The sequence below is a fragment of the Tenebrio molitor genome, chromosome 3 (genome assembly GCF_963966145.1).
Source record: "Tenebrio molitor chromosome 3, icTenMoli1.1, whole genome shotgun sequence".
Taxonomy (NCBI): domain Eukaryota; kingdom Metazoa; phylum Arthropoda; class Insecta; order Coleoptera; family Tenebrionidae; genus Tenebrio; species Tenebrio molitor.
The window spans coordinates 24,037,618-24,052,210 of NC_091048.1; the positions used below are offsets into that span (position 1 = coordinate 24,037,618).

The 14,593-nt window shown below is 36.7% G+C and overlaps 2 protein-coding genes across 3 annotated transcripts in view; both read right to left on the reverse strand.

The window, feature by feature from the left end:
• Lk6 (Lk6 kinase) overlaps positions 1 to 11,989 on the reverse strand; it is a 31,229-nt gene extending 19,240 nt beyond the window's left edge. Inside the window, exon 1 of one of the 2 annotated variants that reach the window (XM_069042325.1) lies at positions 11,902 to 11,989. In XM_069042325.1, the coding sequence (XP_068898426.1) occupies positions 11,902 to 11,931 (30 nt within the window). In that variant the 5' untranslated portion in view covers positions 11,932 to 11,989. Of the gene's footprint in view, positions 1 to 1,439; positions 1,578 to 11,901 lie in introns of those variants that run through there. The other variant, XM_069042323.1, reaches the window with a different exon arrangement.
• Positions 11,988 to 14,590, reverse strand: LOC138126542 (glutamic acid-rich protein-like). Its single transcript, XM_069042321.1, has 2 exons — positions 14,422 to 14,590; positions 11,988 to 14,373 (listed from the first exon to the last, which is right to left on the reverse strand). The coding sequence occupies exons 1-2, from the start codon at positions 14,482 to 14,484 to the stop codon at positions 12,055 to 12,057; spliced, it is 2,382 nt and encodes a 793-aa protein (XP_068898422.1). The 5' UTR covers positions 14,485 to 14,590; the 3' UTR covers positions 11,988 to 12,054.
• Positions 14,591 to 14,593: the final 3 nt, after the last annotated feature.

Below are 14,593 nucleotides of genomic sequence, written 5' to 3' on the forward strand. Positions count from 1 at the left end.
TCTAGGCCTAGATGAAACACGTTTAGCTCGGTTTAGCTTTATATTTTTAGAAGCCAAAGCTCTTCAGATACGTCTCGCTGGTATTTTGACAACACTGACGTTTAATCTGCAAATGTCATGATAACAGTAATAAGAACGAAGCCGAGAGTATTATAGAAATTAATCAAGTTTTATTGTATGAAAACAATGAAATTAAAAAAATGCGAGTAGTCATGTCCCCAATGCTGCGATTACACACAGTGTTTATAAACAATTATGAAAACAATTGTTCGGTAATGCGCAGCGGTTGTTATTCTTGAAAATGTAAGAAGGAATTTGTGGGGAACATTTTGAACGTGGAGCCTCGGCGGGTGGATCAATAAACGCGCGTTTTTTGCAATAAAATTAACAAAACAAAACAAACAAACTGAAAATCGTGTTAACAACGGTTCGGGGTCGAACGAACACCGCTCCCGATATTGCAGATTTTCCGGGTGGTGGGCAAAATCACGGCAGAACGTCGTCAGATGGAAAAGTTGCCATCAATTCCGAAACGCTTTGACGTCTTGGAATTAATGGGAGGAGAGTTCAGGGACAAGGCCACCGTTGCCGGCGTCAATACGGCGAAAACTTTGGGATTCATCTCTGGCAGTGTATAAATAAATTCGACAATCTTCATCCGAACCCTTAAAATAGAACGGGACGAACAGAACCGTCCGCGGATCGATCGGCGTCGCCCCACGCACCTCTTCGCGTCCCCCTCTTGTCGCCGATTTTCGGACGAATCTGTGTTTTCGACGAGCGGAGTGTTTCAAGGTGAAAAGTCAACAAATCGTTGTGTAACAGGCCAAGGCTATCCGAGCGAATGCATTATTTATGGTCCTAATTTGTGAAACAATTATTTCGTTGATGATTCGCGAACACAGGAAACCGCGAAAGGGGCCCCGCCTGCGGACTGCAACTACGCACTTGCAGGCGGCGGCGAAGGAGCCCGAAACGGGGACCGGGGCTCAAATATCTCCGTTTTATTGGGGCCGATTAGCATTATCGCTGTTTGTGCGACTCACCGCATGACTTGTTTGCTGTTTTTACTGGCGTCACAATCCTATCAGTTTTGCATAACTTAGCACCGTCGGGGTATTTGCAGAAACGGCATCGGTGGAAGCTTCCGGAGGCGAGGGTCGCAGCACCCTCCGGACGAGGGCTGCGCCAATTAAAAGATTGAAATAGGGGAGAGCAGCTGCCGGTAGTCACGTAGGGAGTGTTTACGGACTCCGCACAGAAAAACCAACGCATTTCAATATGTATTTCCGATAATGAAGTGGGACACCGGTTGCACCGTGTTGTTATTGCAACACGTTCAAATTCTGTTGGCGATCGCCCACCCAATTACCAGATTACGGTAACACTATTATCAATATCATGGCTGGAAATAAAAATGTGGATGATGCAAACTGTACCTGGTTTTGCGTTAGTCGCCGGCTATTTCCGTACCAAGATATTTTGCAAAACCGAAAGACATTGTAGCAGAACTTTGGACAATTCTGGATGGAAATTTTCAGGCCGATACCACCGTACGTCATCTTTTTGACTGATATTACACGACTGACAAGCGGAAAAAGCCAAGCCGGCTTCGAAGGATTTTTTCCGAGCGGTTTTCTTCCTGCCAGTTGCTTTTACAGTTTATTTCTATCTCGGCACGATCGCGGTTTCCTCCAGATTTGATAAGAGCACAACAGAAGAATGACCTTTTTTCGATCAGGCGGATCTCGAGTCACATGATGCCAAATCTGAATCGGAGAGGTTACAAAAACAAAGGACTAATATGTCAAAATAACATTATCTGTGGGTACCGGATGGTACCCCGCAGGGCCAAGAGGACTGTTAAAATGGTGCAAGAGACAATTTAGCATGCATCTGGTAAAAATCGTGTACTTATGCCATTAGTGCCACATGGGGTGTCGTCCGGTGGTGACTCTGGTTGAAGGCGAACGTGAAGAGAGATAAATTAGTGGATTTACAAACCTCGACCAGACGCAAATTCTATTTGAAGGGTTGCTTTATATAATTCGCAGAATTATACAAATGAGATAATTTCGTTTTCACCGACTACGAGATGACGGAAAACTGGTTCATCTGATTTTTGGGAAGTTTGAAACTTGGGGAGTTTGTCAGAGTTCTAAAACCCGTCTCCGTAACAGTTCGGCTTTGCAACATTTCCAGATTAATCAGAAATTATCCTGACTCGGTTCCGTAAAATGCGTTCACTTTTACGTTTAGAGTTGAGGTGAAAATTTTTGATATCTTGAACATTTTGCATAATTTGAGAATACTGCACGGATCGATTAATCATTTTGAGACGTCAAAAATGATTGTCTTACCGTAAGAATTAAAATGACAGCACCAATTCAAATAACAGGTGTTCAAATGAAAAGTTCATCAAGTTGGCTATGACTTTTTGATGGAAGAAGATAGACCGAAAAAGGGATGATGCCTTCTTTGACAGATGTCAGTTGTGTTTTACGCGTGTAACTTATTTTAAATTTGAGTTTCGTTTTCTATGGAATTTAGCTTTAAGTAAATTTTTTGTCCGCCATTGTACCATATGTTTCAAAAAATATATGATATAAGAGCGACTGTAAAAAACAAGAGTTGAAAACGTATGGCTTAAGTTGAATCATCGAGCCGAAAATGTCATCATTACCTACTATGGTTGTCATAGACGAAGACTGAAAATGGTTTTTTTGTGTGGGAACGGTTCCTAGATGAATGAGTCCCCACTACCAACAGAGTCGTCGTTCCGTATAGTGCCAAAATAGTACTCTAATTCGCAAATTCAAAGTTAGGTTATGTGAATCTTAGTCTGTGGTTGTCTGTAATAAATAACATAAAGATGCGCCACACGTTTTCTGTTTTTTTTTTACAGCTTGAAATTTTGAAAAACTGTTACGATAGCAGGAAGAACGTCGTAAGAAAAGTCGCTGCACTGCATTACTAAATAATAAACCAAAGTCAGGAAGAGCAACAAACCAGTCGTAAAAGTGGCTTCGGGCAAACCACAGTAATCTTCCACGAAGAGATGGACGGACACCTTCATATGACTCTTCGTGACCACAGTGCACCTGCACACGTGCCTAACCACAGTGGAGGTCCGTGACAGGTGCACATCTCTCAATCTGCACTACCATTTGGTCAATTTTGAGTTTATGCCGATCTTGTTGTTGTCAAATTTCTTCACACAATAATTTTAATTGAGATATCTTCCTTTTGAAATTGCCAACGACAAACCAGCAATGTATCTGCACGTTATTTTTGATCTGATTTAGCCTAAATATTTTAGTTTTTTGTGGAACACTCGCTGGTTATATGAGCTCGGACTTGAAGCACATACTTTTGTGGACAGAAGTTCGTTAATTTGCTTATTTCTGTTTTAGGGGCAAGTGAAATTAAGAAAAAAAAGCTTCAATAGTGATTTCTAGAAAACAATAATTTTGTTCGGACGTCTTAAAAATGTTGTTCTAGGAATTCTCGAATTATGTATAAGGTAAAATAAAACTTCTGAAATTCTAGAACTGCTCTATAGAAGCAGAAAAAGAAGACTGTAGTCTTTGTTACATCTATGTAACGAGTGTTCAAATAAATTTATGGTCAAGCAAATTGTTGTTTTCTTTCTCTTTGGAAGCGTAAATCGTCTTTTTAGTTGGCAAATCCTTCACGCGCATAACCTCATTTGTTGTAATAAAAGATGGCAAATTAAAGGTTTCGGTTGATTTTTATTATTTCCCTCTTTCAATGGTTTCCGAGATTCGTATTGACAGTCTTTCACTTCTACTATTTCGTTCTTGTTTCACGATGTATGTGACAGCTAATGAAGCTACGTCATTCGTTAACAGAAACAAAAGCATGCACCAGGTCACTTGACCACAAACTTTTTGAACGCACGTTATATTACTAAGAGACGTTTGAAATAATAATAATAATAATTTCTTCAGAGGTGATAGAACAAGAAATAAATGTGTAAATACGTGTTTTCTTTTGTCAATTCGTAGATCATCTCATATCTGCAGCAGTGCTTTCAGCTGAATTTGTTTATTTAGAGTGAGATTTAGCAACTTTAATAAGTAATGAAGGTGACTTCAAATGTAAGAAGTGTGTTCAAAAGAACGTAATTCATTTTAAGTCTGGTTCAAATCTGGGAATTTCAACAATTTATTCATATCAGGACAGAACAAGGAAGACAAGAGAGTAATGAAAGAAAAAAAGAAGAATTGGCTAATAATAGAAAAAATAATTACTTTCTTAATATAATTAACACTTCCCGGATTGGAGAATAATTGACACGTTCCTGATCGAAAACTATTTGGTGATACGATGTAATGCATTGAGCAATTTGACGAAACAGTGACAAATGACAGCAACCGCAATTACTTAGTTATATTTAGAATATATTCTTGGACTATTAACAAAGAAGTTTGATTGATGAACAGATTCTTCCACTTCATGGTTGTTCTTTTACACAATAGTGCCGAGGAAACGTGCTATACAATAGAAGACAAAAATTTTATACAATAAAAAACTGTTCCAATTGTCACTGCATTGCGCTGCGCTCGTACTCAAACCAACCATACCGGTTCGGTAAAACATCACTTTTCTAAACTTGTTGCGAAATATTGCTTTATGTGCTTAACAAACGTTCTATGCAATTTGAATTACATACAAAAACTCGTCAAATAAGCTCTTAAAGTCTTTTCGAAACCTTTATTAGTATTTAAAAAAAACAAATATTGAAATATTGTCTTTGGTCAAAAATATACCGTATATTAATGTTAAAAGAAATGTAACTTTCTATCATGTATTTCTGTTACATTTGATCGTCACATTTTTGAAAATGTAATAATCATTTACGCAATCTACTGAAATACATACAGAATTTTACTTTATTATTACTAGTATTTGTTGATGTTGTAGTTTTTATGGTTTCCAGGCTCATACAATTTTGATATCTTGGAAGTCAAGATTTTTTATTCGTCTGTTCTCCAGACCTGTATTTTACTCCCACAGTTAAATTTTGTTCTACTCCAATTGGATAATACTGTAATAATTATATTAAAGTGATTTTAATTGGATAAAAGAATTTATTACCCACGGCCCATTGAATAATAATTTCAAAAATCACGGCAAATATCATAGCAACTAGTTAATGAAGTCCAATCGCAAATTTTAATGGTATCAAGTATACAAAGTAATAATTTTATAGTCCTAATTTCAAACGTCAGTTTCAGTTTGTCTAATAATGAAACTAATTTATCAATTTTTCTTCACAGTCGCAGAAAAATTATACTATACGGACAATGGCTATTACTCGCTCGGATGAATTACGCCACTCGCCTACGGCTCGTGACACATCATTATTCGCTCATATACTATTGGATATTTTAGACAAAAAATATTAACAGCAAAATATTAAATTGATAATCCGAACTGTTTCTACTCCATTTCGGCTTTGAATCAGATATAATAGACCGAGGATTTTCATACCTTTATTCGGAATCGTATTGTAATATGCACATTCCTAACCTTATGCGAGGGCGGAAAGTTAACCATTCCTTTTTATCTTTACTTCCCTCTCTTGGTCAGTAATAGGCCACTTTCCGCCCTATTATAATGGTTTTTCCAGTGGCGTACTTACTGAAAGTCGAAAAACAGTAGAAATGAAACTGCATCAAATTAATTGTTTTTTGCTAAAAATGTAATGGTTCCGAATAAAATAGTATAGAAACCTCGGTATCTAATCTACTATTACCCGTCTGCAGGATTTAAATGTTTACTTATTTTTATGTGAAACAACATGATCTGAACCACTCCAATTAAACTGGAATCCACTCAATAGGTGATGTAGATAGATCCACAGAGCATAATAAAAGATTTTTGTGTTGTTCTTTTATCAGATAAGAGTTGCTTGCGCAAACTGATTTTTCGCTCCACTTCTATTATTTGGGTTTGTGCTATAAATAACATTAATTTCAACTGAAATCGTGGATTGTTTTACATAACTAAGCATCTTATCACCACACAAATGCAAATATGATTTAATTAGGACGCATCAAAATATGTGCAGAAAGGAGCACAAAATCCTTTGTTCCGATAAAGATAAATGTTGGAGTTAAAAATAAATACATCAGCTGCCAATGTCAACAATTTTCCGTCACAATTTTAATTAATCCATAATTCTGAATACTGTGTAAAAAGAAATTACATGTCTTGTCTCTCTTGTTGTTTGCGAATTTATTTGGAGACCGTGCACTGTGCAGACATCTTCGTTGGCTTCAAACAGGCACAGTTCCCACAGATTCGGCAAGAGCTGACCGATCTCCTTCGGGAAATCATTTGAATTTCGACGACAGAACGAAAATTCCCGGTTCGTTAACCCCGCCAATTAAAACTGTTGCCGGCGTCATCAACATTACAATTTTTTTCTTCCTCGGTCGTAGGCAAAAATGACGAAGTCGCACAGAAATATACGTGCGCCATACGGAATAAAATATACGTACTGGCACGGTTTCAAATTCGTACTAAATTTAAGCCGGAGGTCAACGGATTTTCCGTAAATTTTATAAATACTGCGGCACCTCATCACGGTTACAAATTTACCGAAGCCTCCGAATAATGGTTTCTGGCTGTTGCACGCGGAAATCGCGTCCGCACCGTCGCCTTTCTAGGTTGAATGGCTCTATTTTAAGGGGGTGGCCCGAAAAAGGCCACCCGGTGGCGCCCCCGAAGACGTGCACCGCCGCCGGATGTGCATCTGGGTGGTTGCCAAGCGGCCGTCGAAACTTACTTCCTCGTACGAGAGGATCAAAAACACGAAAAGGACGTGTACAATAATGTTCTCCTCATTTCAGGATGAAGGAAGAAAATTAAAAGTGAAGAGGGAAGGTATGGCGCAGAGACGGCAGAGATGCAGGTAGAAGAGGAAGCGAAAAGTGCTCGAGAACAAAAAAAAAATTCTAAAACGGAAAATAAAAAAAGAAACGTGTGGAATTTTTTACTGTTCAACTACGTGAAAGGTACAATTTTCTTGTAAAAAGTTGTTTTAGTGCTTGTCAGTTTCTATTATATCAGGTGTTCATTAAATTTATCCTCAAAGTAGGCGTTGCAGAGTCGATTGTGAACGCACCACGGATTACAGATCACGGATCCGCTGTTTAAATCTAACCTCACTTTTTGCGCAATTTGTGTTTTTACTCTGCAGGCGGACGAATGGTGCGTTCACAATCGAGTCCTCAACGCCAATTTTGAGGAAAAATTTAAATGAACACCAGATATTTGAATTATAAGTTTGTAAATAATGACTTATGATTTAAATCATTTTTGATAAATATATCAACTTGTCAAAACGAAACGTCAAGCAAATTTTAAAGATTTTAAGCGATTTGGAGCCTTTAAGGGACTCGTCGAAAAAAAAACGTTGTTCGTGTGTAAATTGGGCTTTTTTGGGCATGAGTTCACTCGCGTTTTAAAGGCCCACGAGTGCCAAAAAAAGCCCAAATTACACACGAACTCGTTAAATAAACTACTATTCAAGTCATAATGATCATAACAAGACAACAAATTTTGTAAGCAGCAGTTCAAACAGTGTAAAAGTTTACCTTCTCACTTAATAAAATTAAAGAACTTTTGATATCCAGTGAATTTTTGGTAATAATTGTTAATATTTACAAAAATCATTTTATTCTTGTTCTCTAATTGAAGCAGGAGCAGATTTTGCTCGTGCTATTTCCCTGTATATTTATTCACACGGCAAATGTGAAATAAATTATTAGGATTTTAGTCCAACAGGCGTAGGAGTTAATCACCAGACCACTCATTTTTCATGTGCAGGTATGTAACACAATCCTTATTCGTCCTAGACTTTGAAATTAAGTTTTACATGGAATTCTGTAAATACTGGTCCTAACACTAAGCACGTGGTTAACAAAAATAAATCTTTGAGATACGCTATAATTAGCGCTTACACATTTTTGTGGAAGTAAAAATCTCGGAAAGGAATTTTAACAAATTCAAAAATAAAAATACACACCAGGTGAGCAAAGGTGGTATACTTGGAAGTATTGTTAATTACATCATGTCTAATCATACTCTTACAGTTGAATCACTTCTTGACGTTGTAAGTTTTTTTTTCCTACAAGTGTCAAATGTAATTTAATAATGAGTTTACAAGAATCGATACATCAGACGACCAGCAAGATCACCCGACCTAACTTCTCTTGATTTTGAATGTACATACATTTAATACAAATAAATAGAACAGGACAATTTCTGGTTGAAGCAAATATTCTATTTTTAAGAAGATAAAAGAAAAAATAAATTCTGGGCAACAGAAACAGTCTTTAAGTCGGGCAAAGGTTTCAGTTGAGATTAGCAAAATCAAATGTGAAATGTTTTTGACTTTCGTTAGAAAATAAAACTTACAAGGGTAGGATTCAACAGAAAGGACAAAAGATTTTCAATTTGTTCTCTGAGAAACCGGAAACACAATGAATCAAATAAATTGGTATTTATCAATATTGTAAAATAGAATTTGTCATTAAATTGTTGAGAGTAAAAGAAAAAACAGGACCGGCCTTGTCTACGAAGAAACACGGTTCGGTACAGTTGACTTTTGGAGCCCTAAAAAAATGTTCGCCGATAAAAACCCTTTTCTTTTCACGAAAACACATAATAACAATAAAGTGAATGTAAGAAATAAACAAATAAGCAAACAAATTGCATTCGTTCTCTGTTGAACTTCGTCCAATATTTTTCCTTTTCTTTTTTCTGTGGCCGGCCCTGCTAAAGGTGCGCGTTCACTATCTCGCACCATTTGACTGATTGCTCCACAATACAATCAACAATTAGTAAAATTATTGAATTTGATTTTAATGAACCAATCAAATATTTTCTTATACGTGGGTGCAGCCCATTAGAAAATAAGACGCATGTTGTTGTTACAAACGTGCATCATATACCGTCATTTATTACATGTTTGTTAAACAGAATCGGTAGATAATTTGAATATCGGCTTGTTTTTCCACAATCATTATTTGAACAATAAAGTGCCACTGCTCACCGCATCGGATTTACAAACAGCCGACTCTACTACATAATCTGCTGAGCGAACCTGTATTTGCAATTAAAGCAAAGAAACATTTTTGAATGGTTTGATATCAGCCACTCCGAAAGAATAAAACTAAAAATCAAGCGTTAAGATGCGTAAACACTGGAAACAAGGGAAATCATTCCTTAAAAAATGCGATGCAACGAATATCTCTAAATCCTAGGGGCCTAGGGCGTTGACATAATTATAGCATGTTTGTAGGTTTTAGTCCTTTTTTTTGACAATTGACAATGTTAAAATTCACTCAAAGACCAGACTGTACTAGAGATATTTTCATATTTGCTGGCGGAAACAAAAGACTGAGAAATGTCACATATTTGTGTGTATTGTCAGTGTCAAATTTCTCAAAGACGTTCGTGATTTCGACAGAAATGCAGCAAACTGGCAATAAGAACTAGAGAAATAATTTGTAATACGTTTGATCACATGAGAATAACTTTTCCTTTTGAAGCACTGACAAAAATTGGTTTCCTTAGAATTTGTTTTTTTCAATCTATTTAGCGAAAATTTAAATTTACCTAGACATTCCTTTTTACGGCGTTTATGAGAAATTTGCACTAACAATACATTTTTGTGACATTTCTCGGTCTTTTGTTTCCGCCACCAAATATGACAATACCTCTACCCTAAAACCTTTCGTTTCAGAACATCTCTATCGTAAAATCTCTCAAGATCACGTTTGAGGTTATGTCAATAATTTTCAAAAGTCAGAAAAGTTTCAGGTCTAAGCGAATTTTATATCAAAAGACACGAAATAAAGACGATAATGACATTGAAAAATGCAACTGAACATATTCAATAACGCAAGCCGAGGCCTTTTACATTGCCAACCTAATGACCATCAAACCATCAAAAAACTATTGGTTCATACAGTTGGCTGCAAAAAAAAACGGGAACTGTCAGAATAAAATTGACACATTTTTACAATTTTTTCATAGTGTGAAACCTTCTTACGAGAGATAGGTTAGAATTATGGTCAAAATTCAATGACATTTTTCAAAATTATTTGACAGGTATTGCCAAGTAGACAGTTATGTAATTGACAAATGGACAAAAACAAATTTAGGAAAATTTTCGTTTCCCATTTTTTTTGCAACCAACTGTACCAACATGACAACACTTTGACAATAATTGTCTTAAAGAAAAAATGAATTTTATTAGGGTGGGCGCTCACTTGCAGACGTTGTACGCAGCAGGTTGCCATAAATTTAGTTAGGTTGGAGGCTATGTGGTTTCTGGTGATATCGTAACCGTAAGGCAGCGAATTTTTTGTACCAGTTGCATATGGCTCTATTTCTCGCTAAGTGATAGATGTTTTTTCGTTTCACAACAAATTTTGGTTTCTGGAGGCATATTTAGTTGGACTTAATCTCTCAATTCATAGTAACCAACCTTAGGCATTCAAAATTACTTTTGAAAATTCTAGTTACACACAACACGCAAAACGTTATTCTAGGGAATAATTTCTTTTTTTTGGACACGATTATACAGTCACATTATCAACCAAATTTGCGTCAAAACTTTTGTAAATCAGTCCCTGAAAAAATATTTATTTAATAAACAACTTTGTAGTTTTCCCAGTAATAATGTTGTAATTAAGTAGTGAAATAGTTGTAAAATATAATTTACATGTATTTTAACTTTGTTTCCGCAATGAAACTTTTAATTTATATTGTTTTTCAAGTTTTCATTGATTCAACGATTTTTTTTAAATTTTCTTCAACAGTTTAGTCGTGGATCCATTATTTAAGAAAATAATGTACGGAGCATAGATTTTCACAACCTTTCGACGGTGTAGCTTACAAAGCAATCGTGGGAAAGTATCGCACATTATTCTGTTACCTAAATGTAAGCAATTAATTTGCAATTAAGTCATTTCGTGTCTGCTGAGACAGTGTCTGTAATAGCGATTGTTTACATTTTGGACAAAGTTGTTTTGGTTAAAAAACACAGGATGCCGAGATAAGATACTTGAAAAAGTTCGCAAAGGAAGCAGCGATAGTGCAAAGACGCGTAGAAGGGGCACACGTGTCGTGCGAAATAAAATGTTTATTTTTTATCGAACATCAAGGCAAGTGCAGCAATTTTTTGGACGAAGTCGAGCAACAAACGCCAGCACCGCATGAATCTTCGACAATAATCCTTTTGAAAATAGTCCTTCAAAATTTAGATTGGGTCGGGCATCTCTCCCCATCGATCTACAATTAGGCCGGACCCCCACGAGTTTATTTTTACAGTGTACGGTGGCCGACAGGTGCTCAGAAAGTGGGCTAAGGGTCAGACAAGAAGCAGTCGTCCACGTGTCGACACACGCGTCTAAAAATCCAAAATAAAATTGCACAGACAGCACCCGGCTTTCTGCGCGCAATTTTTTTAATCGGCGTGCGACCGCAGCTCCGGGGGCCGCCTCGCCCCCCTCACCCAGCCGTTTTTATCGTGCTGGCCTATTTCTGCTGCGCCTTCGAAACAGGAAAACAACAAACCGGCTCCAGGTGGCATTTTATCGAAAAATCCTTCAAGGTCAAAAAAATCGAGCGCTCGCTCAGGTGACCAATCGCCATGTTTGCCGTTGAGGCGACGGCATTACACCGCTGGTCCGCTGTAACTTTTGCTTTCGATGGAACGCGACGCGGTGAACGATCGGTTCGCGTCAAGGGGCGTTGTTGGAGGTGCGACAACGGTGGCGGCGTTGTTTTTTCGAATTAGACCGGCGTCGGGGCGAAAGTTGTCACGTGACACTAAGTAAATACTCAGGAATCACTTACCGACTCAGACAACACTTTCATGCCCGCCATCTTGCCCACAACAAACGGTGTCGGCGCATGCGCTCCAAAATGTAAACAAAACGGCGTTACTGTAAAATAAAATTTTATTCAACAAAATCGCCATGATGTAAAACCATTTAAAACTAGTAAAGATCAGCTGTTCGGCTTCTTTTTCTTTTTATGTTTGACGGATGTGTCCAGTTCGTTCTTAACTTTATTTAAAATATCAAAAATCAACGAATTAGTCTCTTCGTCTGATTCTTTTTCTTTCTTGATTTTCTTATTTTTGGGGCTGCTACTTTCATCGTCCGTCTCACGTTCTTTCTTCCTTTTCTTTGTACTTTTTTCAGCAGACGACCCTACCGCAAGCTCATACAACTCTTTTCCTTTCACTCTCACTTCATTTGTCTTTTTTTTCTTTTTTGAACTGTTGTCTGTTTCGTCCATTAGCTTTGTAAACGTTTCATCATCCTTCTCTTTCTTCTTTTTGTGCTTCTCTGGTGTCTCTTTTTTTACATGAAACTCATATTGCACTGCATTTTCTTCAGTATCTGTTGTTGGCTCTTCTATTGGCTTAATGAAAGATTCCTCAATCCCTTTTTTCTTCTTTTTGTGCTTATTTGCACTATCTTTTTTTGTTGCAAATAGATCTTGCACTGCATATTCTTCATTCACAGATTCTTCAGTATATGTTATTGGCTGTTCTATTGGCTTATTGAAAGATTCATCAGCCCTCTTTTTCTTCTTTTTATGCTTATTTGGGCTCTCTTTTTTTACTGCAAATGGACTTTGCACTGCATATTCTTCATTCATAGATTCGTCAGTATCTGTTATTGGCTCTTCTATTGGCTTAATGAAAGGTCCATCTACCTTCTGTTTCTTCTTCTTGAGCTTATTTGGCGTCTCTTTTTTTACTTCAAACTTATTTTGCGCTGCATATTCTTCATTCGTAGATTCTTCAGTATCTGTTACTGACTTTTCTGTTGGCTTAATGAAAGGTCCATTTGCCTTCTGTTTCTTCTTCTTGAGCTTATTTGGCGTCTTTTTTTTTACTTCAAACTCATCTTGCGCTGCATATTCTTCATTCATCGATTCTTCAGTATCTGTTATTGACTTTTCTGTTGGCTTAACTAAAGGTCCATTTGCCTTCTGTTTCTTCTTCTTGAGCTTATTTGGCGTCTCTTTTTTTACTTCAAACTCATCTTGCGCTGCATATTCTTCATTCATCGATTCTTCAGTATCTGTTATTGACTTTTCTATTGGCTTAACGAAAGGTCCATTTGCCTTCTGTTTCTTCTTCTTCTTCTTGAGCTTAGTTGGCGTCTCTTTTTTTACTTCAAACTCATTTTGGGCTACATATTCTTCATTCATAGATTCTTCAGTATCTGTGATTGGCTTAATAAAATCTCCATCTGCCTTCTGTTTTTTCTTCTTGAGCTTATCTGGCGTCTTCTTTTTCACTTCAAACTTATTTTGTCCTTCAAATTCTTCATTCATGGATTCTTCAATATCTGTTGTTGGCTCTTCTACTGACTTAATGAAAGGTCCATCTGCCTTCTCTTTTTTCTTCTTGTATTTATTTGACGTCTCTTTTTTTACTTGAAACTCATTTTGCACCTCATTTTCTTCATTCATAGAGTCTTCAGTATCTACTATTGACTCTGTAAAAGACTTACCAGCCTTCTTTTTCTTCTTTTTGTGTTCACTCAGTCTTTCTTTTTTTACTTCAAACTCATTTTGCACTGCATTTTCTTCTTCATCTTCTGTTTCTTGCTCTTCTTTGCCCACTATACCACTAACATCAAACTCAAAAATGGGCAGCTGGAAACCACCTATAGCTGTGCTATTTACAATACTATTGTGTTTACTTTTTTTGGGTTTTTTAGGGCTGTTTTTACTTTTATCAGCATCGTGTGACTCAAGAAGTGTGAATACTGACTCATCTAACTTTTCATTTCTTTTTTCGCTCGATCTTCTTTTTTCTTTGTGTTTCTTTTCCTTTTTCATTTTTTTCAACACATTGTCAATTGTGCAATCAAGTTTTTCTTTGATCTTCTCATCCAAGACAATTTTGTTTTTGTACTCAGCTCCAAGCAAAGGATGATGATCTCCCACATTTTCACAAAAAGAAATTCTTGAACTTCCACTCTCCACAACTTGATCAATGCTTTTATGTTTTTTGTATTCACATAATTTTAAGTTAGCCACTGGTTTTATAATTTTTAACTTATTAGTAAGCAAAGCGATTGGTTTTAAATTCTCCATACAAGGCTCAATAACGTATTTTTTCTTATTTATTTTGACTTTTGTCTCTCGATCAAAATTCACCAACTTTCCAATAAAATTTGCAGGGTCAATATCTTTAGGAACTTCCAGCACACAAACGTCCTCATCTTTAGAAATCCTACAGTCTATAGAGACTTGCGTTAAATCCGAATCTTCAATGAATTGTTCCAGTCGATTTGCAGTAACCTAAAACACAATCATTACTTCATCATACAAAAAATAATGAAACGGTACATTTTTCTTCGTCACTTGGTCTTCATCACTCTCAGATACTTGACTTTGTTGCCGTTTTTTCATTTTTAAAAATAAAAAGATATTAAAGTAGGGTTAAGTTTCGTAATCATAACGTGCCATAAGAAAAACAAGCACGTTGGGCCGTTGGGCGGGCGGTCGAACAGTGCAGCCA

Coding starts and splice junctions, on each gene's coding strand:
- LOC138126542 (XM_069042321.1), bottom strand. CDS start 14,484: ATGAAAAAACGGCAACAAAGTCAAGTATCTGAGAGTGATGAAGACCAA. Junction 14,374..14,421: donor ACCAAGTGACGAAGAAAAAT/GTACCGTTTCAT, acceptor ATTGTGTTTTAG/GTTACTGCAAATCGACTGGA.